This window comes from Primulina huaijiensis, chromosome 10 (genome assembly GCF_012295235.1).
Source record: "Primulina huaijiensis isolate GDHJ02 chromosome 10, ASM1229523v2, whole genome shotgun sequence".
In the NCBI taxonomy this organism is placed as follows: domain Eukaryota; kingdom Viridiplantae; phylum Streptophyta; class Magnoliopsida; order Lamiales; family Gesneriaceae; genus Primulina; species Primulina huaijiensis.
This window is the reverse complement of record NC_133315.1, coordinates 2370266-2398151: the sequence shown is the minus strand read 5'-3', so window position 1 is coordinate 2398151 and position 27886 is coordinate 2370266. Positions and strand designations below refer to the sequence as shown.

General features: G+C 37.6%; 2 protein-coding genes across 2 annotated transcripts; both read left to right on the top strand.

Annotated features, from left to right (window-relative positions):
- Nucleotides 1–11408: 11408 nt before the first annotated feature.
- Nucleotides 11409–16958, top strand: LOC140986465 (uncharacterized). Its single transcript, XM_073454723.1, has 8 exons — nucleotides 11409–11699; nucleotides 12050–12226; nucleotides 12324–12503; nucleotides 12579–12678; nucleotides 12757–12784; nucleotides 13699–13741; nucleotides 14208–14360; nucleotides 14692–16958. Exons 2-8 carry the CDS (start codon nucleotides 12159–12161, stop codon nucleotides 16757–16759), a joined length of 2640 nt encoding a protein of 879 aa, XP_073310824.1. The 5' UTR covers nucleotides 11409–11699; nucleotides 12050–12158; the 3' UTR covers nucleotides 16760–16958.
- A 7582-nt stretch (nucleotides 16959–24540) lies between these two features.
- On the top strand, nucleotides 24541–27174 carry LOC140985493 (25.3 kDa vesicle transport protein SEC22-1). The gene is made up of 6 exons (XM_073453313.1): nucleotides 24541–24738; nucleotides 25143–25353; nucleotides 25950–26110; nucleotides 26242–26388; nucleotides 26488–26564; nucleotides 26875–27174. The coding sequence occupies exons 2-6, from the start codon at nucleotides 25166–25168 to the stop codon at nucleotides 26956–26958; spliced, it is 657 nt and encodes a 218-aa protein (XP_073309414.1). The 5' UTR covers nucleotides 24541–24738; nucleotides 25143–25165; the 3' UTR covers nucleotides 26959–27174.
- The last annotated feature ends 712 nt before the right edge of the window (nucleotides 27175–27886 follow it).

Sequence of the window (27886 nt, the reverse complement as noted above, 5' to 3'; positions counted from 1 at the left end):
GTTAAGGTTAGTCCATATTGTCATATGTCAATATTCAATCTCTTTGTTAACAATATCTACAAACGGTAGTTTTATATACTCATTATTTTTCATATTGATATCCCATGGATGAGCCCATCAAGATTAGGCTCAAACTGCCGGCCCATCTCTACGGCCCACAGGNTCAGCAGCGCCCTTAGCTGCTCCCCTCATATATCCTCAGTCTCTGACTTGAGCGTCGGAGGGGCTACGCCAGGATACCCTCCTGGCCCCCTTCTAACGGTCTCATTTGTGATTTCAGGCTCAGGATTATTTCAAAACCTGCGTCTGGATTAGTGACACTCGCCGGAATCGGACCCTAAATTTCCCGTGAGTATCACTTGGCGCCGTCTGTGGGAAATCTTGAGTTGAGACGTAGAGATGGTAGGCAAGAAAAGAAGTAAAAGAGCTACCTCAGCATCATCGCGTCCTCAGAGGGAACCCGAATCATCTCATGTGGAGACGAGACAGGAACAACCTCGTCAAGAGAAAAGAGCCGAGCAGCCCCTTCACGATACAAGGGTCGAACAAACCCGTCCTAATGAGAACGTGGGGAACTTGACCCTGGAACAGCTGGGCCAATTTATCGCCCGGACAGTGGATGAGGCCATGAAAAGGAATCAAGAGTCTGTGTTTGTAGAGGAACAGGCAGCCCGTCAGGAGCGTGAGGAAGATGCTGAGGGCCACCAGAGCAGGGTTGAAGAGCCACAGCCCCACCAAAGGGGGGAGATTAGTGAGATGGGAGAAATGTGGAAGGAAATACAGATGTTGAGGCAGCAGTTGGGAAGCAGAGCGCCGGCACCCAAGAGAGGAAGTCCTTTTTCACTAGCCATTTTAGAAGAAGGGCTTCCTCCAAATTTTCGACAGTCGAATGTGGGTGAGTACGATGGACATACTGACCCCGAGGAACACTTGGGGAGGTTTGAGAATGCGGCCCTGTTACATCAATATTCAGATGGGGTCAAGTGCAGGGTGTTTCTGGGCACGTTGGTGAGGTCAGCCCAGCAATAGTTTAACACCTTGCAGCCCAACTCCATACGATCTTTCGAGGATTTTTCCGCTGCTTTCTTGCACAGATTCGCTAGCAGCAAAAAACACCAAAAAAACTATTTGAGCCTGTTTGTGGTGAAACAACAAGAAGCTGAAACTTTGCGAGAGTTTGTCCAGCGTTTCAACAACGCAGCGCTGGAGATACCAGAGGCCACTCCTGACATCATGATAAGTGCCTTTACCCAGGGACTTAGAGGGGGAGAGTTCTTTAAATCGTTAGTGAAGAAACCTCCATCAAGTTATGATGATCTGTTATCTCGGGCGAAAAAATATGTAAATCTCGAAGATGCCCAACGGCATAAGAGGATGGAGCAGCGACCGGGGAGAAGTGGAGTTGAGGGAGCGGAAAGAGGAAGTAGGAAGAGAGGCGCGGCCGAAAGGGAGGATGATAAGGCTAGGGGCAGAGGACAATTTTCATCCCATGTTCCTCTGGATGGGAGTCGGGACAAGGTGATGGAAGTGAGGGAGTCCGAGGAGAGGTGGGAGAAGTCGCAAAGGGTTGAGTGCAGTGCTAGATTGCCTTCGCGGGATAAACGAGAAGGATCCTCATCCAGGAGTCGACAGAGGGCTCGCTCGTCCCCTAGGCGTGGTCAAGGCCCTCCATGGATAAATCAGAGGATCGGGGAGCAAAGAGGGGAAGGTCGATGTCAAGATGTCCCTCAGGAGCCCGTCGAACCGAGGAGAGGAATGAATGAGGATAACCACCCTACGAGAGGAATGATTCATATGATCTCGGGGGGTGCTACTGATGGAGACTCGGGGCGAGCTCAGAAGGCACGTGGGAGAAGGCTGGAGAACTTTGAGATATCTAGGGGTGCAGACTTACCACAAGACCCCGCCCTCAGCTTTGGGCCGGAAGACCTCCGAGGCGTTGTGACTCCACATAACGATGCCTTGGTGGTCACGGCCACCATTGCCAATTACGATGTGGCACGAATCTTTATTGATAATGGAAGCTCAGTGAATATCTTGTTCAAGAGCACTCTGGATCAGATGAAGGTGGAGGGATTTGAGTTCGAGCCGATCTCTACTCCTCTATATGGGTTTGCAGGACATGTCATCCCGTCGCTGGGTCAGATTGTCCTTCCTCTATCGTTGGGACATGAGCATCGGCGGGTAACGAAGATGACAACATTTACCGTGGTGGACACCCCATCTGCTTACAATGGAATTCTGGGACGGCCGGCCCTAAAGGATTTTAGAGCTGTAGCCTCCACACATCATCAGAAGCTTAAGTTTCCTGTGGGAAAAGGAGTTGGAGTCTTGTGCGGCGATCAAAAAGTCGTGCGTCGGTGTTATGAAGGGGTAGTGAGGGAGGAAGGAAAAAGAGCGCGTGTGGAGGTTAACATGATTATGAAAAGAGAAAGTGAGTGACTTGCTCCTGTTGAAGGTACAAGAAGATCAGAGGGGAAAGTTGGACCCAGGGTGGGAGGGACTTTTCAGAGTGATTGATAAATTTAATTCTGGAGCTCATTACTTGGAGAATGCTCGAGGAAAGGCTTTAAAGAGACCCTGGAATGCTTACCATCTTAGGGAGTATGATTCTGGATTTTTTCGTCGATGTATTTCATCTTTGCATTTTCCCATATAATCAGTTAGAATTCAATAAAATCAAGTTCTTCTTTTCAGTTCTTGAATGTTGGTGTATTATGAAAATAAGAAAATTTTATTTTCCTGCTAAGGCATCGCCTAGCAGAGGAGCAGAGGCGGAAAGGAGAAAAATTTTATTTTACTGCTATGGCATCGCCTAGCAGAAGAGCAGAGGTGGGGGGGAGAAAAATTTTATTTTCATGCTAAGGCACGGCCTAGCAGAGGAGCAGAGGTGGGGAGAAGAAAAATTTTATTTTCCTGCTATGACGTCGCCTAGCAGAGGAGCTAGAGGGTGAGAGTGGAGAAATTTTATTTTCCTACTAAGGCATCGCCTAAGAGAGGAGCAGAGTGAAGGAGAAAAATTTTATTTTCCTGCTAAGGTATCGCCTAGCAAAGGAGCAGAGGTGGGGAGGAGAAAAATTTTATTTTCCTACTAAGGCATCGCCTAGTAGAGGAGCAGAGAGCAGAGGGAAGGAGAAAAATTTTATTTTCCTACTAAGGCATCGCCTGGTAGAGAAGCAGAGGGCAGGAGAGAAATTAAATTTTCCTACTATGGCATCGCCTAGTAGAGGAGCAGAGTGAAGGAGAAAAATTTTATTTTCCCACTAAGGCATCGACTAGTAGAGGAGCAGAGGACAGGAGAAAAAGTAAACTTTCCGACTAAGGCATCGCTTAGCAGAGGAGTTAGAGGGTGGGGGTGTTGAATTTTTATTTTCCTGCTAAGGTATTACCTAGCAGAGGAGTTAGAGGGTGGAGGTGTTGAATATTTATTTTCCTGCTAAGGCATCGCCTAGCAGAGGAGTGAGAGGATGAGGTGTGGAATTTTTACTTTCCTGCTATGGTGTCACCTAGCAGAGGAGTTAGAGGGTGGAAGTGTTTAATCTTATTTTCCTACTAAGGCATCGTCTAGTAGAGGAGTAGAGTGCATGAGAAAAATGTAATTTTCCTACTAAGGCATCGTCTAGTAGAGGAGCAGAGTGCAGGATAAAAATTTAATTTTCCTACTAAGGCATGGCCTAGTAGAGGAGCAGAGGGCAGGAGAAAAATTTCATTTTCCTACTAAGGCATCGCCTAGTAGAGGGGCAGCGTGCAGGAGAAAAATTAAATTTTCCTACTAAGGCATCGCCTAGTAGATGAGTTAGAGTGTGGAGGGGTTGAATTTTTATTTTCCTGCTAAGGCATCGCCTAGCAGAGGAGTTAGAGGATGAGGTGTGTAATTTTTACTTTCCTGCTAAGGTGTCACCTAGCAGAGGAGTTAGAGGGTGGAGGTGTTGAATCTTATTTTCCTACTAAGGCATCGTCTAGTAGAGGAAGAGAGTGCAGGAGAAAAATTTCATTTTCCTACTAAGGCATCGCCTAGTAGAGGAGCAGCGTGCAGGAGAAAAATTAAATTTTCCTACTAAGGAATAGCCTAGTAAAGGAGTTAGAGGGTTGAGGGGTTGAATTTTTATTTTCCTGCTGAGACATCGCCTAGCAGAGGAGCTAGAGGATGTTGTCACCTAGCAGAGGAGTTAGAAGGTGGAGGTGTTGTATTTTTATTTTCCTGCTAAGGTGTCGCCTAGCAGAGGAGTTAGAGGATGGAGTGTGGAATTTTTATTTTCCTGCTAAGGCATCGCCTAGCAGAGGAGATAGAGGAGGAGGTGTGTAATTTTTACTTTCCTGCTAGGGTGTCACCTAGCAGAGGAGTTAGAGGGTGGAGGCGTTGAATTTTCATTTTCCTGTTAGAACATCGCCTAGCCGAGGAGCTAGAGGGTGAGGGCGTCGAATTTTTACTTGCTTGCTTAAGGTATGCCTACTAGNAGGGGCGAGGCGCGCTGGGGCAAGCTTGTGGAAGGAGTGCTCGGGCGAGCGTGCGGCAGGGGCGAGCGTGCGAGGGTGGGCGAGCGTGCGGGGGGCTGGCGAGCACGCTGTGGGCGAGCATGTAAGGGGCTGGCGTGCAGGCGGCATGGCACGGTGGGCGGCGAGGCGCTCAGGGGCGAGACCGCGTGGACGTGAGGCTCGCGCTGGGGATGGCGTGCAGGTGGTGGGCAAGCTTGCGGCGGGCGTGGCACTGGGGAGGAAGCGAGGCGCGCAAGGGCGAGCGTGCGCTGGGGCGAGCGCGCGATGGGCGAGCGTGCGCTCGGTGGGCTGGCAAGGCACTGGGGCGTGCTGTTGGGTGCTCGGGGGCGAGCGTGGTAGGGGGCAGGAGAGGGCGTGGCGCGCCGGGCGAGCGCTTGGCAGAGGTGTGGTGCGCCGGGCGAGCAGGAGATGGCGTGTGCTCGGGCGGGCGTGGTGTGGTGCGCCGGACTAGCAGGAGATGGACGGGCGCTTGGGAGGGCGTGGCGCGCTTGGGCGAGCGTGCTAGCGCGGCGTGGGGCGAGCGTGGCGAGAAGATGAGGGGCGAGCAGCAAGAGCCGAGCGCGCTGGGCGAGTGCTCGGCAGGCGATGGGCGAGCGTGCTAGCACGGCGGGGGGCGAGCTGGCTGTGCGGCACTCGGGCGAGTGCTCGGCAGGCGATGGGCGCTGTCGAGGCTGGTGTCAGGGCGTGGCAGGTGAGGGCTGGGCGAGCTCGTGGCAAAGGGTCTGCGCGGCTGGGCGAGCGCTGGGCGTTTGTGTGCGCGCCGGGCGAGCGTGGCTGTCAGGGCGTGGCAGGCGAGCTCGAGGCAGGGCGTGCGCGCGGCCGGGCGAGCTCAGGGCAGGGGGTCCGCGCGGCTGGGCGTGCTGATGGCAGGTCAGGGCGCGCGCGCTGGCAGGGGCGAGTGCCGGGCTGGGGCGAGGCGCAGCGCGGGATAGGGGCGAGGCGAGGCGAGGCGCTCGGGCGAGAGCGGGGCGGCGCGGGATGGTGGCTGGGCGAGGCGTGGGCGACGGCTCGAGTGAGGCGTGGGAGGGGGAGAGATGTTAAATGAAATTGGAGAGAAAATTACGTAGAGGAGAAGTGAAATTGAAGTAGGGGAGGACCTCTATTTTTTGGGGAGCTCAGACCAAATCTTACCATTCAGGAGGAGATTGCGATTTGATTTGAGACTGACGAACAGCAGAAAGAAAGTGCACGTCCTCACCCATGCGATTGATTATTTCTGGAGAGCTTTTGGGGGTGTTGCCCCCAAACCCCCACGACCTGACCAGGCATAGAGATGGGCCGGCAGTTACAGGTCGATCCCCGTAATTTTCGCAGCGGCAAACATTGTGCGTTAACGACAAACAAAATTAATTTCTCTGGCACGGTATGTCCTCATCGCCGATAAACTAAGGACAACACAATTAATCGAACTTTGAACCTACGATTCAGTTCGACTCGAGAGGGGGAGACTGATGATATCCCATGGATGAGCCCATCAAGATTAGGCCCAAACTGCCGGCCCATCTCTACGGCCCACAGGTGAAGGGCCCATAAGCAGCCCAGGTATTCTCATATAAATACCAGGTTTGAGCGTATGATTATTCATTCACTATATTGTTTTCAGCAGCGTCCTTAGCTGCTCCCCTCATATATCCTCAGTCTCTGACTTGAGCGTCGGAGGGGCTACGCCAGGACACCCTCCTGGCCCCCTTCTAACGGTCTCATTTGTGATTTCTGGCTCAAGATTATTTCAAAACCTGCGTCTGGATTAGTGACACTCGCCGGAATCGGACCCTAAATTTCCCGTGAGTATCACATATCAACAAAAGATACATTGAGATCGAAATAATTATCAATAACCATATCACTTTTATCTCATAGTGATCGAGTTTTTTTATGTACTGAAAATCCTCAATAAAATAAAAGTTTAGGCTCGAATAAATAACAAGTGCTTGAGTCAAGTTATACTATAGTATACAAATTATGAGTATCCTCTCACATAGACTATATCACACAATTATTATTTTCAAAAATTAAATTTTTAGCTAAGCGTATACGTTGATTTGAAATGAATTAAACCAAAATTGCATTCAAGGAAAAATATGATTCAATGAGAAAATAAAAATAATTCAAAGCGAACGAAAATCTAATGTGGAAATGAATTTACTAGAAATTTTAGTTCACTTACCCTTTCAAATATTTAATCTCAACTATTACTCATGTTTTTGACAAGATTCTATAAATTATTAGCATACTCTCAAGTTATGCTAAACTAATTCAACACAATGAAATAATTAACTGTCTTTAATTATTTATCATAGTTGATTGCATAAACGATTTTTAAAATATCATAGTTTTCGACCTATTGAACTATCACTATCAAAGTATATTTAATTTAATATATCTATGCAGATTGTAAATCAATGAAGAATGATACTCGTTCATATTGCAAACTATTATCTCGAATTCATTTATAATATTAAAATATTAGACAAATTAGCAACGTTTCAATAATTCAAAGAAAACCAATAACATAATCAAACATTAAGCCAAAGTCGAGAATTTAATAAATTAAAACAAGATTTTAAGGGAGGATCCTCTATATCCCAATAAATATAGTCATAAAAATATCAAAACAATATTCAAACAAATTTTTTAAACTAAAAATACAGGAAAAAATGAAAAAGTGAGAAAACTTGGTCTAAAAATCTCGAGTTCTTCCTTGCCTCCTTGAAGTCCGAGCTTTTTCTCTCTTGTGGTGGCTAAGAAGTCTCAAATCCGATCATTAAAATCATGTATTAGGGCTCCCTTACAGTATTACCTCAAAAAATCCACCGATGAAGAAAAGAGATCGTTCAATTATTTTTTCTATATCGAAACACGCTAGGACGGTAAGAAATTACCCTTCTAGCTCGAGTTGCACTGTTTAAGCACGTAATTTTCCTCGTTTTGTGCTGGGACGGCCAGAAACAACCGCCCTAGTGTGCCAACACTTTAAGAATCTAGGTACTTATGCTTGAAGGTCTTGGGTTCGAGTGTTGGGGAAGGCGAAAGAAACTACTTTACAGGAGTGAGATATTCTATGAGTGGCGGTGCATGGACATGGGCTACGGCTCATGTTGAACCATCCTAACGACCCATGATCAGTAGTGGTGCATGGGTATTGACCGAGACCCATGTGGTTCAGCCTAATGGCCCATGATCGTTACATATGAGGTCAAATCCTTCGCCTTGTGTTCCTCTACATCTTCCAACTTCACTTTTGGCTCATCTTCGTGTAGGGATTCCTCGAAAAATTCTTCTTCCTCCAGCTCAAATATTTGTGAAATATCAGATTCAGGTGAAGTTTCTACATGATTTGAATCACTCTCCAAACCTTGATTGTTTGAGTTGTCATCATTCACCCATATCTGATTGTTCATTAATTGATCAGGAAAAATCGCTTCATTCTCTTGGCGGATTTCAGAGACTGGTTGCACTAGAAACTCAATTTGCTCATCTATGAAACACGTAAAGTTTGTGTGAATTTCCAAAAACTTCTTACTTATCTCTGTTGAATTATTGACCATGTTCTCCAAATAAGCCGTGATTCCATCTAAATGTGCGCTATACTTTTCTTGTTGTTCAAATGGTTAGTTCAAAAATTGAGGAAGAATTGTGGAGGATATTAGTGACCCCAACCATGAAGTGAAGGGTGACCCCAACCATGCAGTGAAGGATCACAATGTCAGTGGTAGTTGAAATCTGCCATATCATTTAACAAGTACGATGCACCATTGTAATCTCGATTAAACAAGTGACTACCAGTTGTCAAAGCTCTATAGTTTACCCAACTTCTTGTTGATTCATCAAAACCAATATAGAAAATTCGAATAAGAGTGTTTGTTTGACAAATTATGATACCGAAATTTGTTTGTCAAATCATTGAATCTCCCACAGACAACATAGAATGGTTCTGAGTATTGTTGAGTAAAATTCGTGAATACTCGCCGATGATCTATCTCAAAGTACTTCACAAGAAAATAAAGATAAAACAAATAAATTAGACAAAAAACAGATGAATTTTTTTTTTGTTGGGAAAAAATTACTAGTCTCAGACAAGCAATATTAAATAAACTAGTCCCAGGCAACTGACACTAAAAATTGACGAGTCTTTCGGTTAGAAATAAATCTAGCAAGCGGACAAGGTCAAGTTATAGTAAATGAATGATGAGTCCAAGTATCCATCCACAGAGACTAATATTTAATTAAAAAATTTTTTATCACTTAACTTAAACTAGATAAAAAAAAATAAAAGGATGATATATTAATTATTAATCTAAACTATTAAATAAAATAATTGCATTAAAAAAAGATGGATTAAAAGACCAATGAGAGATTCAACTTCAAATAAAGAACAAAGACGTACAACGACACCGAACTCTATTATGTTTACACATGTTAAAATTAAATTAATTATTTAATTGACAATCACAGTGAAATATTCAATTTATTTATTAAACGATTCATTGAGTTAATAAACCTATTTAAATCTAACCGTCCAATTATCATTAATTGAATTTAATTATATCTAAATGCATTAAATTTTTATGAAATTTCAGTTTTTACTCAAAACCGCACACTATTTTTAGTTAGTTTAATCATGAGTTAATTGACGTCTTTGTTGTTATATTTAACCAATCTTCTTCCGATTCTTGATTTATCAACAAACATATAAATATGTGATCGGACTATTAACAAGAAATATTAAACTAACATCAATCGATAATTAAAATCAAGAAAAATAGTATATTAAAAAGAAACTCAAATACCAAAGAAAGCATTGTTTGGTCTTATCATTGTCTTAGTCTAAAGAAATTTATTCCATAAAATCAAAACAAAGCAATAACACAATATTTGAATTCATAAGAATAAAATCTAGGAAGGAGTAAGTAAATCTCAGCGTGGTTAACATGATTCTCTCTTTGAAGTTGTCTTCCTCATTTCTCTCAAACCCTACCAGCTTCTTTTTTCCTCCAAGTTTCAATATAAATTTGTCTACCTTCTTCCTCCAAATTTTTCTTTTGCCATCTGCTCTGCTGTTGTATGTGATGTTTTCTGCCTCCTCCTCTTTCTCTAACCATAATTTTTTTTTAAATCCGAATCAAATTAGAACCATGATTTTTGTTTTAGTTCAGCTTAGACAATAAGTTATAATTTTTGAGGTATAAATTTTCTAATCTAGGAGGTCATGAAAACTTGTTAGTTTCATGTTCGAGTCATGCTGATTGTGGGTAATTTTTCTAATTTATTTAGGTAGATTTAGTTGTTTCTTTGTACTTTCTTTATTCGAGATAAGTAAGTCTCACATCCACACTCAAGTCCCGTCAACAGTGCGAGCAGTTACATTATATCTTTGTAGTATGAAATAATATCATATTTGTATTCTCAAAAATAAATAAATGTCAACGAGATCAAATTATTTAAAACTTTATAAATTAAACATAAAAATATAGTTTTTCAAAATAAACTATTTAATCATCGAAAAAACTTCACCGTTCTTACATGTTTCATATGTTTCTCTCTTATAAAAAATTAAGAGAATTAATTAAATCTAATACATCGATATAAATCAATATATCTATTATAAATTTTTTACAAGATAATCAAATTTGTAATATTATAATTTCGATAATATCAGTGGGAGAAAGAAACTGAATCAAATCGAATTAAAGTAAAGCGAACCACTGGTTTAACTTGATTTTTATTTGATCATGATTTAATATAATAAAATCGAAAAAATTGATTTGTTCAAAAATCCAAACCAAACTGAACAAAAATTCTATTGTAAGAATATATAAAATTTCAATTGTTGATGTCTTTTATTTGATTATTAGTGATAATATGTATTTTTTAAAACTGAAATTATAATTGATTTTATTTAACCCTGTATATTTATTTTTATTATATTTTAAAAATATTTGCTGAGAAGTCATAGGGAATGATCATGTAAATTTTTTGAAGTTGAACAACTTCATATGATACTTTATATTTTTATGCTAAATTATATTGTTGAATGATTTAATATATGTATATATATATACTGAAATTTGGTCTATTAATAATTGTTTGCACCAATTTGCAATTGTTTTGTATGTGTCACGTTCTAAAAGCACCAATTTGAGTGAAAAACAATTTAAAAAAAAATTAAATTCTATTAATTCAAGCGAAATTGATACTAAATTTGATGATAATTATAATCTACTAAACAAACACAACGCCGAAACTAAAAGAACCGACAATATACTTGAAGAAATAAAATCTCAACAGAATTATGTATATATAAATCAGTTGGAAATTACAAAATATGAAAATATAATAAACTTAAGCTGAATCAGTATACACTTTGAACTAATGGCTTCTTTGATCTTCTAGTTGGTTTCTTTCTTTTTACACAAAAACTCTTGTGAGACGGTCTCACGGATCAATTTCGTAAGTCGAATATCTTATTTGGGTCATCTATGAAAAAGTATTACTTTTTATGCTAAGAGTATTACTTTTTATTGTGAATATCGGTAAGGTTGATCCGTCTTACAGATAAAAATTCGTTAGACCGTCTTACAAGATACTCATTCTTCTTTTTGAGCTTGTGTTCAATTAATTAAATCCAAATAATTTTTTGGTGCAAACAAAAATAGTTAGTTGGAACAAAATATTCAAAATATTTAATTTGGAAAAAATAGTTTAAAATCCATCATCAAAACTAACAAAACAAAAATTTAAGGTTTGTTTGATTTTTAATTATGAATGATTTTATTTGGTTTACATTTAGCAAAATCAATAAAATATAGTTTGGTTTAAACTCGAGTTAATCCGTTTTTGCTATTAAAAAAATTTGAAAAGAAAAAATTTTGAAAACCACGAACAATCACGTAGTTTTGAATTTTCCCTGCGTACAGTTTCTTTTATCTTTATATCGGACGGGCACCTTTAGCTTTTAGAGGGATGGCATATACATACAATTATACAGAATGCACAGTCTGCACTTTTACCAAGGGCGGGTGAAGAGTGGAATCCAAGTTTTCCAATTGTGGGGTTTTCCCTTTTTTAAGAGATTTGAAGAGAACCCAGAAATTCATTTTGAATTCTGATCATTTTTTTGTTGAGAAAGTTGATATCTTTTTTGAACTCGAGTCTGAAGATCGGATCCCGGGATTGGAGATCTTCGCATTGGCATTGTTGAGGTCAGTTAACAGATTTGCTCGATGGTTTCGCATTTCTTAGCGTTTGGCTTGTATCGGATTCACTTGGAATTTTGAGTTAATTATGTTGCTACATTGCTTTTAATTGATCGATACTGTGTTCATCTGGAGCTTGGAGATGTCGTAATTAGATCTTATCGAATGGAATTCTGGTTGATTTCGTTTTGTTGATGTATTTTTAATGCCGGTGCATTTTTTTTTAATCGACGAGACTATTAGTTGAGATATGATGTATCTACCTATAATTTTCTTTATCAGTTGTATTTTAGGTTATATATTCTTGCATTTGGAAACTCAATTCCATACATAGAATGGAATGTGTGGTGTTGCAGGCTATGTATGCAACCAATACCAGGTCCCACACACTTAGTTAAACGTTGGTGCAAAGCAATGATGGTGTCCTTATGATAGAAGAAGAAGAGAGTGTAGTCTTCCTCTAGCATGGAAAGGTTGAAGTGTGAAACTCCCCTTGACTATGCTGTATTTCAGCTATCTCCGAAACGCTCAAGGTGCGGACTGTGATTTCTTATGTTCGATTTTATTGTCATTGTTATTGTCCAGATGGTGTCTATTCTTGTTTACTGATAATAATTTACTTTCGAACAGATGCGAGTTGTTTGTTTCCAGTGATGGGAGCACAGAGAAAATTGCTTCGGGGTTGCTCAAGCCGTTTGTTGCCCATTTAACGTTTGCAGAGGAACAAATTGCATCTGCTGAACGATCAGTTAAGCTTGAAGTCGGGCGACGTAAAAATACATCATGGTTCACCAAGGGAACACTTGAGAGGTAATTTCATCTGTTATTTATGGAGGAATTTTCTTTATGCAAATGACATGTATATTTAATTTCATTTTTTTTTAGATTTGTTCGGTTTGTAAGTACACCTGAGGTTTTGGAGTTTGTCAATACGTGTGACGCTGAGATGTCACAGTTGGAAGCTGCTCAAAGAATATATTCACAGGTATTTACTTTTGTTCATATTATGGTTGAATTTCTAGGTTCCAAGACTGGAGCATGTCTAAATTATTTTTGCTGTCAGTTTCAGGGAACAGGGAATCAACTCTCTGGTATGCTTTCCGTTACTTATTTCCTTTCATTGTCTAAGTTTTACTCATGATTCAGACTCAACATTCTTCCATCATCAAAGTTTTAGTGGTTATTTCATCTGAAATCATGCAAACCCCAAGATTAAACAATAGTGCAGTAATATGTAAAATTCGAATTTTAGTTGCCTGTTACATTATAGATTTTGTGAGATATTTTTGAATTTCTTCTGGATGTGCTTTAGCTGTGAAATCAGCTTCTGGTTGTGGAATAATAGAGTTGAATCTGTAGCTGACCCCAATGGGATGAGGTGTACGTGAATTGGGCCTAATCGGTGACTTCACTATTCTTCAATCTTTTGATTCCTTGTCTTATTGATGAAGCAAGCAAGCCTTTCTTGACACTTAACTGTTCCATAAATGGTCTAACATTAACAATGTTAGACCTTTTCCCGATTTTCGAATGAAAATTGGCCAGAAGAAAAAAACCTAAAAAAGCACAAGAAATGAAGTTTCTTCAGGATCACGGCTTGCGTTGAGTTTTTATTGTTTAATTTTTTATTTAAATGGTGGCATGCTTTTAGCAAGATGGATTTTTTATTTTTCATTTTAATGGATTCTTTATTGAAACTTTACATGCTATTTTTAAAACATAAAATAACTAAAGAAACAAAAGATAGGGTCAATGTTGCTTGTTGTGCAGCTTTAGTATAAACTTTGTACTAGGATTTCAAAATTAGATTGCTTTTAATGTATGCTAACCATGTTTCTACCACTGCTCTTCACTTTTACCATCATTTTTGTTCATGGTCCAACTGGCATCTGAATCTTAGATATAAATGCCGTGGTTGAGTGCTGTTTCTCTCCTTTTTCTGGCTAAAATTTACTAATGATTAATGCTGCTCCCAACATTTACTAGAATTCACATTTTTCTTTAGGTGGAGGTGGATCTGGGTTGGGAGCTGCAGAAGATGCCACAAAGTATTACCTCATCACCTTGTATTAAATTATTGTTTCTTCAAATGATTGTGTGTATTGGTCATGATGTTTATTGTTCCTATAAAGATTTTCTCATTTCTTCTGGTAGCAGTAGTATAAGCTGCCTGTTCTTTCAGGATAGTTCTGACTTAAATGTTTATTTTATCATGAAAACTTTGAAGCTACTCAGATAGTGAGTTGAAATGATCTCATTTATAGCTATCTAGTTATAAGAGCATGGATTTAGTCGCATGATTTATCTGATCCAAAAGATGCTTTTGATGGAAATGGGGGGGAAACTTGTGCTCTTATCGAGTCCACAATATGAGAGTTGAAGTTATAGTTTGATAGGTGACCTCAAAATATAGTTAAACTTATGTCGAGCTCTTAAACCTGGAGTCTCATTATGGTTTAATTTAACTTTGCCCATTTCTCTCTATCTTATCCTTTTGCTTTCAAATCAATACAGGAAGGAGCTTTTGAGAGCTATTGATGTAAGGCTTGTTGCTGTTCAGCAGGACTTATCTACAGCATGTGCTCGTGCAAATGCTGCAGGTTTTAATATTGATTCGGTTTCTGAACTTCAGATGTTTGCTGATAAGTTTGGTGCTCATCGCCTCAAGTAAGAACTCAGAAATTCTTTGGTTCCTTAAAAAATGATGATCTAAATACTCCGGTTGTTCTAAGTTGGGCTAGGGAAAATGTCCATTGTGTTGTGGGTCTCTGGCTCGTTCAAATGTTTAGTTAGAAATGAACATAACACATACTAGTTGTAATACACCAATTGCCCTCGTCCAAGGAAGACTCTTCAAAATTTCTACGCTACAGTGACTCAGTGAGCCTAGTTATGCAAATTAAGAATGACTCTGTGTAGAACTTATGAAATACATATACATCATCTGGATACTTGATTTATTTGACTTAAAATTTATTCTCTCTATATGTATTTTCAGTGAAGCCTGCTGCAGCTTCATATCGGTGTGCAAGAGACGATCTGATTTGATAAGCCCGAGGAAAACTGAATTTGATGATGGGGCCATTCGTTCTTCATACGGGTCTGATATGTCCCTAGATGATGACCCACCCTCCCCTCCACCCCCAGTACCCTATCAACGTCAACAAGAATATGTCACATGTCAGCTGCCCAGCTCATCGATGTTCACATTCCCATTCAGCAGAAAGTCTAGCATCAACGGGGACAATGGGGACAAGCCAAGGGACCATGTCCCTCTAGAAGAAAGGCAAGGCAAAACCTCAACCCCAGACCAGAGTCAGTCTATTCAGTCAAGTCAGCCATCGAGGCGACTCAGTGTGCAGGACCGGATCAGCATGTTTGAGACGAAGCAGAAGGATAATCCTGAAGAGAAAGCAGTCATGGCCAAGCCTACCCAGCTGCGGAGGTTGTCCTCTGATGTGCCGACGTTGGGTACGACGTTGATGGAGAAGGCAATGCTGAGGAGGTGGAGTGGTGCTAGTGACATGAGCATCGACTTGAGCATAGATCAAAGGGATAATGATAGCCCCCTGTGCACACCATCAACTGCAGCAGTTTCCCAGATCAAATCCTCTAAGAAGAAAAATGATGCAGCAACCAGTTCTTATGTAGTACCTCAAATTAAGACTATTTCTAGTTTGAGTCAGTTAGGCGGTGGTGGATTGAAAAATGCTTCTTCTTGCAACATTGAAGCGTCTTCTGGATCCATCCAGTCAAATTCTAACCAGGGTTCTGGTGAAAGTGATGGGATGAAAAACCAAGTGCCTGGGAGAACACAGTGGTCGCTGACAAGCAGGGTTGGGAGCAGAGAAAATTGGGAACTGAAGTTCAAAACTACCCCCAGCAGTAAAAATGAGGATGCCATGTGGTTGAATATAAAGGGTTCTGAGGGGAGCGAAGAACTCATTGGTGGGCAGAAACAGATTAGTGGGGTGAAGGATCAGTGTTCACTGACTCGGGTTATGCCTTTTAGAAGCAAATCGGGTGGGCCTGTCGAAATTTCAGATCAAAGAGAAGATTCTGAATCAAATGATCAGCCTGTTGCGCAAAGATATGCAAATACTAGCCAGAAGACTTTCAGAGAATCTGTCATGTTTGAAGGTGGCTTTAAATTTCATGAGCCATTTGCTATTCCCGATAAAAGGAATGGGGGTGAATCTTTGTCTACTCAGCAAGATGTAGGATCTATCGAGGAAACTAAAGTAAAGAAGAGAGAATCACGCTCATCTGATAAAGTATCAAACAGTTCTGTATCCACAGTTGAAGATTCTGGACCTCAGAGATTGATGTTCAATAGGCAAGGCATGGCTTCTGAAAATATCAAGAAAGCGCAATTTGAAAGAAACGAAAGCAGTTCTATCGAAAGAAACGAAAGCAGTTCTATCGGCGGAAATATCAAGACACCATATTTGGAAAAAATAGTGGCAGAGGCTCGTGAAGGCATCGACTCTTTTTCAACACCACCTACTGAACAAACTCGAAGAGCAAGGCACTCAAAAGGGATCAATCACGAGCTTAATGATGAGTTGAGGATGAAAGCAAACGAGCTTGAAAAGCTCTTTGCACAGCATAAGCTCCGAACCCCTGGTGATCAATTCATTTCTAGCTGTAAAGTTGAGCCAGAAACAAATTGCATGCAAGTCTTCTCCTCGAAATTTTATGACAATCACCAGCATATTGAACCTTCCAGTAATTCCAGGAACACGAGCCACAACTACGGCAATACTACAAGTAAGGATTTTCCGATGCTTATCATTTCAGAGGGTTCTCGTGGGAAGTTTTACGATAGATACATGCAAAAAAGGAATGCAAAACTGAGGGAAGAGTGGAGCTCCAACCGAGCCGAAAAGGAAGCCAGGTTGAAGTCTATGCAAGATAGCCTCGAGAGGAACAGATCTGAGATGAAGATAAAACTTTCAGGGTCTGCAGGGAGACGGGATTTCGCAATCGCAGGTCAGCCACATGCCTATAGACTCAGCTCATATAATAGCAGATCAATTTTGAAAAGGGAGCGGTTAGATTTATAGTCACCGTCGTTGGATTCATGCCATTGTTGGATGAAACCAAACCACCCTTTTTTGTTGGTGGCAATGTGTCTCATATTTTGTTATTTTCTTGCTTTGTTCTTGAAATTATCTTGATTTTGTAAATCTGAGATATACACTCATATGTATGTGTGTGACATATTTAATTTAAAAGAATGTAAAGCAATTACAGACTTTGACATGTATGGTAACACTCTTAACTTGAGCAGAAACAGAAGCAATAGCATTTACTTAACTGGAACAAGATATTTTGTCATCTCATTTGGCCTAAACGATCTTAGTTGTCAAGCGGTATACAGACATAAATTTTTCCCAACAGGGGAGAGACATGAGTTCGATCTTATTAGAACAAAACCTTTCACCCTGCAATTGTAATATAATAATAAAAGTTCAAATCTTGGTAGTTTTCATAGATCTTAGTTTAAAGAACTGTGAAAATAGTTCTTAAGTCTGATTAATTTTATATTTTAGATAAATAGATTTTTATTATACAGTAACAATGCGTATGCTCCAACTATAATATTGTATTCTCAAATTTTATATTAACATTGTCTACTATTTGTTTCCATCACATGATTGTGTAGATAACCACATTTCCATCAAAATTTTCCAGTCGAATTTTTGAGAAGCCTAGAAATAAAAGAGAAATAATTAAATGGAATGTTTAAAAAAATAATAGAAAATGATACCTAAGAAAAATTAAAACAAATTTAAAATGATTAGTACTTATTACAATTTTTATTTTCATGCATTTTCCAAATATCTCTAATACATCAATTAATGCTATACTTTGAAAAATAATCAAATTGGTACCCAATTAACATAAGAAAACTACTTATTGGTTGAAGCTAGACCAGGCCAGGTTGGACCCAGACCGGACCCATCCTGTGGTCAACGGTCGGGTTAACCGGGTCAACGGTTTTGGCCCATAACCGTGACTATAACCGATCAAAAGCAGTCCGGTTACTGTTTTAGGTTCTAAAACTCGTCGATCCGCCTATTTCGAAAATATTTAATCGATTATTTTTAAAATGAATGGACACGATAAACATATCAAGTGTCCGTTGGAGGTCATTGACCACGATCAAGTGGCCGTTGATCAACCCGACGTATAGACCTAGTGGGTTTGAACATCTGGGTTGGCCCTTATTTGAAATTTTTGAAAAAAACAAAAAAGAATGGCCCAATTTTGATTCATCTATATCAAAGAAAATACTAATACATATACAACTTATGTAATTATAATATAGCTATAATTATGTAAGTACAAGATATAAAAGTTAATAATTTTTTTAAAAAAAAACATCAAGATTAACTTGGATCAGACGAATAATCGGACCTGAACCTAGACCCGTCGGGTTAAGGGTTGGGACCAAATCGGACCCGACCACGTCTAGTTGAAGCCTAGTGCAAAAATGATTTTTCAGTAATTAGTGAAAGATTTCTACATCAATTGTTTTTGTTGAAATATTATTTAAAAAATGTGTTAAATATTTGTGTTGAAAATGTGAATGTTGAATGTTGAAAATTAGGTAAAATTAGGTGTTGAATATTGAAAATTAGTGTGTGATGATGTAGGTAATGATGTATTTTATTTTTGGATTATTTGTAAAAATTTTCTATAAATAGATCTCTCATTTGTGAAGAAAATCACAATTGAGTTGAGAGAAAAATATTATAAAGTGTGTAGTGTGATAATTTTGAGAGTTTGAGATTTTTACTTTTTTACCGTAAATTTTTACTTTTTCACAACACGTTATCAGCACGAAGCTCTAAAAGTCCTCCATATTTTTTCAAGCTCCGAACAGAAGAAAAAGGTAACAAAAGTAATAATATTTATTTTACTGTTATTTATTTATTGTTTATATATGTAATATATAATATAATGTTATTGTTAGAAATAATAAAAATAATTTTTTCAAAAACTTGTTATAAATCCTGGGAGGATGTTAAGACGACATCCCACACTCCCGGTAAGGGATACGACAAGTATAAAAGCCTATAAGGTTTTTTAAACAAAATAACTTATGACACCTAATTATAATAATGTGATATGATATACATAATTATTTAAATATGACTAATATTATATACACCATATTATTACCATAAAATTATACAAATACATACATTTATTTTCTTATACACCAACGGTAATAAACGGTAACAAAACGGCTAGTTTTTGCTCTATAAATACAATCTCACAAATACATTCAATCACTCCAACTTTCTCTTCTTCTCTAAAAATTATTCTTCATCAAATTTTCGAAGAAAAAAAGAAGATGGCTTTCACGAGGTTATTTTTAATTATTTTGGTTATCATACTCACCAGTCTTGTATTTATCGGAGAATATCCTCCTCGTGTGTTTTCTTTATTTTTACGAATACTTGTACTTGTTGTTTATCCATTACTTTGTATTGCAATATTCATTAACTAATAAAATGCATCGTAATTTTTAGTACCACCATGGCAAACTTGGCAAAGCTCGAATTCATCGCTCTTGATATTACTGGGAAAAACTATATGCCATGGACTCTTGATGTAGAAATGCATCTTGAGTCATTGGGTCTAAGCGAGACCATTAAAGAAAATGGTATATCTTCATCACAAGAAAAAGCAAAAGCTATAATATTTTTACGACGACACCTTGATGAAGGTTTAAAATGTGAATATCTCATCGAAAAAGATCCCATGGCTCTGTGGAAAGGATTAAAAGAGAGATTTGAACATATAAGGGAAGTTATACTTCCGACCGCCCGTGATGAATGGAATATGTTAAGATTCCAAGACTTTAAAAAAGTCAGTGATTACAATTCAGCGATGTATAGAATAATCTCGCAGTTAAAATTTTGTGGACATGAGGTTACAGAATCGGAAATGCTTGAAAAAACATTTTCCACGTTTCACGCATCAAATATAACACTACAGCAACAATATAGAGTGCGTGGATTTGCGAGATATTCTGAACTCATCGCCTGTCTTCTTGTGGCGGAAAAGAACAACGAGCTATTAATGAGAAATCATCAGTCCCGACCCACTGGATCAACAGCATTTCCAGAAGTAAATGCTGTAAGCAAAAATGAATTTAAACCTGGAAACCAAAATCAAAGTTACAGACAAGATTTTGGTCGAGGACAAAATCGAGGTCGTGGTCGTGGTCGTGGACGTGGACGTGGACGTGGAAGTGGTCGTGGTCGTGGACGCGGCCGTGGTTTTGAAAATAATCGAGATAGTTATTTCTATAACTCATCTCAAAAGAACGTCCCAAACCACCCACCGAAAAGGCATCAAGAGAATATGAGTGTTAATGAGAATCACTCAAAAAGATTTGAAAGTTCTTGTTTCAGATGTGGTACTCCAGGACATTGGTCCCGTATTTGTCGAGCCCCTGAGCACCTTTGTAAACTTTATAAAGAATCAATAAAGGGGAAAGAAAAGGAGACCAACTTTACTGAACACAGTGAACCTTTGAGTGGTTCAACTCATTTTGATGCTGGAGATTTTCTGATTGATTTCTCAGATAATGATCAATTTGATGGTGGAATAAATATGTAAAATATTTTATTTTTTATGTATTCGTATGATAATGTTTTATAGTGTGTTATATTGTATTGTATTTTATTGTCAATAATTTTATTTCATTGCATATTTTTTTGAAGTTCAAATATGGAAAATGCTACGAACCAAGCTGAAGTTTGCATACCTGATAGTGGTACAACGCACACTATCCTCCGAGATAAAAGATATTTCTTGGAACTAAAACCAACAAAAACAACGGTGAATACAATATCAGGTCCTGTAGACTTGATTAAAGGATGTGGTAAAGCACAATTTTTGTTACCTAATGGTACAAAATTTTTGATCAATGATGCTTTATATTCACCACAATCGAAAAGAAATTTGTTGAGTTTTAATGATATATATTCCCATGGGTATGATACTCAAACAATGAATGAAGGGAATGAGAAATATATGTGTCTTACCACATATAAATCAGGAAAGAAATATGTGATTGAAAAACTACCAATGCTCCCTACTGGATTGCATTATACACATATACGTCCCATTGAATCAAACATGGTAATTGATAATTCTTCAATATTAACCAATTGGCATGATCGATTAGGACATCCTGGTTCAACAATGATGCGAAGAATTATAGAAAATACACATGGTCATCCATTGAAAGACCAGAAGATCTTTCAGAATAATAAGTTTCAATGTAAAGCATGTTCTCTTGGAAAACTTATTATAAGACCATCACCAGCCAAAATCCAAACTGAATCACCAATGTTTCTTGAACGTATTCAGGGTGATATTTGTGGACCAATCCATCCACCATGTGGACCATTCAGATACTTTATGGTATTGATTGATGCCTCCAGCAGATGGTCACATGTATGTTTATTGTCAACTCGAAATGTTGCATTTGCAAGATTACTTGCTCAAATAATAAAATTGAGGAATCAATTTCCCGATTATACAATCAAGAAAATTAGACTTGATAATGCTGGTGAATTTACTTCCCAGACTTTCAATGATTATTGTATGTCTATGGGAATCATTGTTGAGCATCCTGTTGCTCATGTACATACTCAAAATGGATTGGCTGAATCATTGATTAAACGTCTGCAAATGATTGCTAGACCAATGATTATGAAAACAAAGCTCCCTATTTCTATATGGGGACATGCAATTTTACATGCTGCTTCATTAATTCGCATCAGACCAAGTGCATATCATAAATACTCCCCATTGCAGCTTGCATTTGGTAAAGAACCAGACATTTCTCATCTGAGAATTTTTGGATGTATGGTGTATGTGCCTATTGCACCACCTCAACGAAAGAAAATGGGACCTCAAAGAAAGATTGGAATTTATATTGGTTATGATAGTCCATCGATCATTCGATATCTTGAACCACAGACAGGCGACGTGTTCACAGCACGTTTTGCTGATTGTCATTTTAATGAGGAAATCTTCCCAATGTTAGGGGGAGAACAGAAACATACCGAAAAAGAAATTACATGGTATGTATCATCATTGTTACATCTGGATCCAAGAACAAAACAATGTGAAAAAGATGTACAGCAAATTGTGCACTTGCAAAGAATAGCAAATCAAATACCAGATGCATTTGCAGACACAAAAGGGGTAACTAAATCATATATACATGCTGCAAATGCCCCTGCTCGAATTGAAATTCCGAAGAAACAAATTGAAGATAGTCATGATGTCATTAAACGCCTGAAGCGTGGAAGGCCAGTTGGTTCCAAGGATAAAAATCCTCGAAAAAGAAAATTCATAGAGAAACACAATGATCACAAAATAGAGAATGATGTTCCTGAAGAAACACATAATGATCACAAAATAGAGAATGATGTTCCTGAAGAAACACATGATGATGAAAATGTTTTGTCAGAACCACAAACTGACGAGAATCATGAAATCTCTATCAATTATATTAATACTGGAAAAATATGGAACCGAAAAGATATAGAAGAAATTGATGATATATTTTCTTATAATGTGGCAATCGACATCATAAATGATAATGAAGATCATGAACCAAAATCTTTTGGTGAATGTAAAAATCGGCAGGATTGGATAAAATGGAAAGATGCCATCCAGGTTGAATTGGATTCGCTAAATAAACGTAATGTTTTTGGACCTATAGTCCTTACACCTGAAGGTGTAAAACCTGTTGGATACAAATGGGTTTTTATTCGAAAGCGAAATGAGAAAAATGAAATAGTAAGATATAAAGCTCGACTTGTTGCACAAGGTTTTTCTCAAAGGCCTGGAATTGATTATGAAGAAACGTATTCTCCTGTGATGGATGCAATTACGTTTCGGTATTTGATTAGCTTGGCAGTATCTGAAAATTTAGAAATGCGTCTTATGGATGTTGTTACAGCCTACTTATATGGATCACTTGATAGTAATATATATATGAAAATCCCTGAAGGATTTAAGATGCCTGAAGCACAAAGTTCAAAACCCAGAGAATGTTATTCTGTGAAATTACTAAGATCATTATATGGGTTGAAGCAATCCGGCAGAATGTGGTATAATAGGCTAAGTGATCACTTGATGAAAAAGGGATATGTAAATAATTCAATATGCCCTTGTGTTTTCATTAAGAAAACAACATCCGGATGCGTAATTATTGCTGTATATGTTGATGATTTAAACATCATTGGAACAAATAAGGAAATTCAAGAAGTTGTGTCATACTTGAAAGAAGAATTTGAAATGAAGGATCTTGGAAAAACCAAGTATTGTCTGGGTTTACAAATTGAACAAAAAGAATGTGGAATATTTGTTCACCAGACAAATTATACAGAAAAGATCCTTAAACGTTTTAATATGGACAAATCAAATCCTTTAAGTACTCCAATGGTTGTTAGATCATTAAACATAGAAAAGGATCCATTCCGTCCATGTGAAGATGATGAAGATATTCTTGGTCCAGAAGTACCATATCTAAGTGCTATCGGTGCCCTTATGTATCTTACAAATTGTACAAGGCCTGATATATCTTTTGCCGTAAATTTATTGGCAAGATTTAGCACATATCCAACAAAGAGACATTGGAACGGAATTAAACATATATTCCGTTATCTACGAGGAACGACAGACTTGGGACTTTTGTATTCAAAAGATGCTAATCCAAGTATAATTGGTTATGCCGATGCTGGATACTTATCTGATCCACACAAAGCACGTTCTCAAACTGGATATGTATTTACTCGTGGAGGCACTGCAATTTCTTGGCGTTCACAGAAACAAACACTTGTAACAACTTCATCAAATCATGCCGAGATTATTGCACTACATGAAGCAAGCCGTGAATGTGTGTGGTTAAAATCAATGACTCAACATATCCAAATCTCATGCGGATTATCATTCGACGAGAAGCCTGTGATACTATATGAAGATAATGCTGCATGTGTTGCTCAAATGAAAGAAGGATACATAAAAAGCGACAGAACTAAACATATTCCTCCTAAGTTCTTCGCATTCACCAAGGAGCTTGAGAAGAATAAATGTATTGATGTTCGTCACATTCAATCAAGTGAAAACTCATCAGATCTCTTCACAAAGGCACTTCCTACGACAATATTCAGAAAGCACATATATAATATTGGGATGCGCAATCTACGAAATTTGTGAAGAATTGTTCGTGTCAACATGAGGGGGAGTTTACGTGACTGCACTCTTTTTCCCTTACTATGGTTTTTATCCCAATGGGTTTTTCCTAGTAAGGTTTTTAACGAGGCAGTATAAAAACACGTAATGTATACAATCATTATGATCATCATCACAAGGGGGAGTGTTGAAAAATAATTAAAAAATGTGTTAAATATTTGTGTTGAAAATGTGAATGTTGAATGTTGAAAATTAGGTAAAATTAGGTGTTGAATATTGAAAATTAGTGTGTGATGATGTAGGTAATGATGTATTTTATTTTTGGATTATTTGTAAAAATTTTCTATAAATAGATCTCTCATTTGTGAAGAAAATCACAATTGAGTTGAGAGAAAAATATTATAAAGTGTGTAGTGTGATAATTTTGAGAGTTTGAGATTTTTACTTTTTTACCGTAAATTTTTACTTTTTCACAACAGTTTTTTGTTTTTTTAAAGAAAATTTTAATATGAAATTTAAAATATAATAAAATGAAACTCCTGCATTTAAATGTAGGCAGTAAAAAATTTATCATAATTATAAATAAATAAAATTATATTTTATGTTCTTTATTTAATTCTCTGAAACCCTATTTCGATTCAAATGTTACATTTCTCCCGAGTCAAATTTCCGATTATCAGTACAAATCGGTTGAATTTTCAGGCTGAAGATCCATTTCAAATTCACGAATCATCCAATCATTGGGGTTGGATTCAAGATCGGAGATCCCGATTGGCATAGGTCGAGGTCTCACATACGCATGCGATAGGTATTCTGTATTCCATTTTGGGGAATGTTTGCCATTTTTTTTGAACGGGCATTTTGGAATTATGTTTGGATTTCTTGTTTTCCTTGATCTGTATGTGCCTTTCGTTGTACTTGTTTTGATCGATTAGTTTAGTACTTTTGGAAATCGGGCGGATTTAGTGTTTAGACATATGAGTGGGTATGCCGCCTATTTGATATGAATGTGTTGTTCTTGTGTTTCGGAATTCAATCCGAATTGATCTGTCTGTGGGATGTGAAGTATTGGGTTTAGTTCTGCTGTTGCGGTTGATTAGGTTTGTCTTTTTATTTCTGTACCATTTGTATTCAAGATTTACTAAAGAAAGTGAAAGAAAGGTGAATTAGGTCCTTTTCACATGACTGATTGATCTATTAAATATCTTATAGGCGTGATCTCTTGAAAAATAAAGATGGTAAAATTGACTATGATTGCTCGTGTTACCGATGGCCTTCCTCTAGCAGAGGGATTGGATGACCGTCGTGATGTTCCAGATGCTGATTATTATAAACAGCAAGTTAAGTCTTTGTTCAAAAACCTCTCAAGGGGCCAGAACGAGCCTTCAAGAATGTCGATTGAGACAGGACCATATGTCTTTCAGTATCCTTTTGGACATTTTGGTTATTTTATGATTTTCTCTCTACTTGTTACCCGCCAAAATGGTGCATATCTAGGTTTTAATTTGTTACATCATCACGAATCATCACGAAAACAATATAAGTTTCAACCATGCCCTGCTTACATTAACTTTATGTCAATGCATTATAGAATCTTTGTGTGGAGCCATATAGGATGATCATTTCCCATATTCTTCTATATATGTTTAGAGACTTTGCTAGTGTCCCATGGGTTTTGTGTATGGATGGAAATTGATAATTTCTGTATATTCCATCCATCATTTGGTTATCTATATGGTCTATATTAAAGCAATTGTTGGCTTTTTCCCTTTGGTTTCACATTGCAAAATCAGAAACTGCATCAGTTAATTTTAACCCATGACATATAGAAAGAAGCTCTCTGCTGCCAATTTTGTCCCCTTTGTTTGCTTATCAGAAAAATAACTTGCTCTTAAGTGGTGATTATATGAATTCCATGAGCGTCCTGAGATTCATTATCTTGTTTTTTCTTGTGCAACATATGTTTAAAGCTTTCAACTTATCCCTCTGGACAGTTGTGACCTTAAATTCAGTTTCCAGTTATATTATTGAAGGGCGTGTTTGCTATTTGACAATGTGTGACCGTGCTTATCCTAAGAAACTCTCCTTTCAATATCTGGAAGACCTCAAGAATGAATTTGAGCGTGTATATGGAAATCAGATTGAAACTGCTGCTAGACCGTATGCCTTTATCAAATTTGGTGAGTTTATATATCTCTTCTCTCTCTTTTTTTATCCCCATATTTTAGTAGTTATTTTTGTTTCTTCTGGTATACTCAAAATATGATGTACTGTGTTCTGATCATGTATTGGATGCTTTTGCGTTTGCTAGATACATTTATTCTCAAGACAAAGAAATTATACCAGGATACAAGAACTCAGCGGAACATTTCAAAGTTAAATGACGAACTCTATGAAGTTCACCAAATTATGACTCGCAATGTACAAGAAGTTCTTGGTGTTGGTGAAAAGTTGGACCGTAAGCAATTTTATCTTTTATGTTCTCATCCCTAAGATCTACATTTTTCAAAGAATTTAGACGATTGGCTTACCCTATTCTTTTATTATCAATTTGCAGAGGTCAGTCAGATGTCCAGTCGCTTGACATCTGAGTCCCGCATATATGCGGACAAGGCAAAAGATTTGAATCGCCAGGTTTGCTATCCATTGTTTTTCTGTTGCCAAAGAATCTGATTTACGGTTCGATAAATGGAATATTACAATTTTCAATTTGTGTAAATGCATTTTTTTTTACTAGTAATAAAAGTATTCAATGGAGATCCTTTCACACGTATGCTAAAGAATTGATTCGTTCATGTTATTCTGCTTCAAGAATTAACCTATATGTTAAGATGACAAATTCATCAGTAATGCAACATTGTTGAAATTTTGCCATGGCATTTAAAATTGTTTGAGTTTCACTCTACTGGACTTTTAGAAGTGATTCATTGATCTTCTTCTATAGGCTCTGATTCGGAAATGGGCCCCAGTGGCTATTGTTCTTGGAGTTGTTTTCCTCCTCTTCTGGGTCAAGAACAAGTTATGGTGATTGTTGTGTTCATTTTGCCACAGATTAAGACATTCAGTCGTCTGCAAGATCTTTACAGTGACTGTCTTTTTTGAATTTGTGATGAATGAAATCCATAATGGAATGTAGGAATATGGTTAAGAGACAAATAGTAACGTCTACTTTGGTTCAATCATGGATGAGTACACATTTCATCTACTACATCAATTTGTTAATCGTGTATTTTGGTGTTCCTTCTTTCCTCAAGTCTTTAGCATTGCTGCTTTAAGAAACCGAATTTATATAGTGTATTTTTAGATTCTGCCATAGGAAGTGCTATTTACACTTCAAAAGATATTAATAACATTTCACTTTCTCTTTTAATTTTATTCAAAATTACCCGTACAATTACTTGACTTCTATTACAAAATTTTGCTTCACCCCAAAATTAAATTCTAATGCAATAATTTTGAGTTTTAACCACTGAAATTGTCATATTTTTTAAAAAAGTTGGTCATGATTTTTATATAAATAAATATATCATAAAATGTCCAAAGAATCTGATATTCATTTCGAATTCCAATATTCATACATTATCCATATCCAAGTTTTAGTTGGATATACAAAATTTTGGTTATTATTTGCAATGTACTTACAAATATTGAGAGCATAATTTTTGTTAAACTTTGTTATAAAATTTGAAATATATTAGGTAAGATTTTTATGTTATTTTATATTATTTACAAAATATAAACAACGTTTCAGATACGAACTTTATGATTATTGTAAAGTAAAATTTTGAACTCTATTCACTTTATATACACAGTACACACGTATATTTTGTGTTTCTATTTTGGAAAATATTTTAACAAAAAATTTGAAAAAAAAATAAATTCTGAAGTTGGTATCCATTATTTCTTTACTATATATTGTCAGTAATTTTAAAAATTAAGTTTTTTTCAAGTAAAAA

Excerpts from the sequence above, each read along its gene's own strand:
- LOC140986465 (XM_073454723.1), top strand. The coding sequence starts at position 12,159 with ATGGAAAGGTTGAAGTGTGAAACTCCCCTTGACTATGCTGTATTTCAG. Across the intron at positions 12,504-12,578 it reads ACCAAGGGAACACTTGAGAG|ATTTGTTCGGTTTGTAAGTA; the intron begins GTAATTTCATCT and ends ATTTTTTTTTAG. Across the intron at positions 14,361-14,691 it reads TTTGGTGCTCATCGCCTCAA|TGAAGCCTGCTGCAGCTTCA; the intron begins GTAAGAACTCAG and ends ATGTATTTTCAG.
- LOC140985493 (XM_073453313.1), top strand. The coding sequence starts at position 25,166 with ATGGTAAAATTGACTATGATTGCTCGTGTTACCGATGGCCTTCCTCTA. Across the intron at positions 26,111-26,241 it reads GTATGCCTTTATCAAATTTG|ATACATTTATTCTCAAGACA; the intron begins GTGAGTTTATAT and ends TGCGTTTGCTAG. Across the intron at positions 26,389-26,487 it reads TGTTGGTGAAAAGTTGGACC|AGGTCAGTCAGATGTCCAGT; the intron begins GTAAGCAATTTT and ends ATCAATTTGCAG.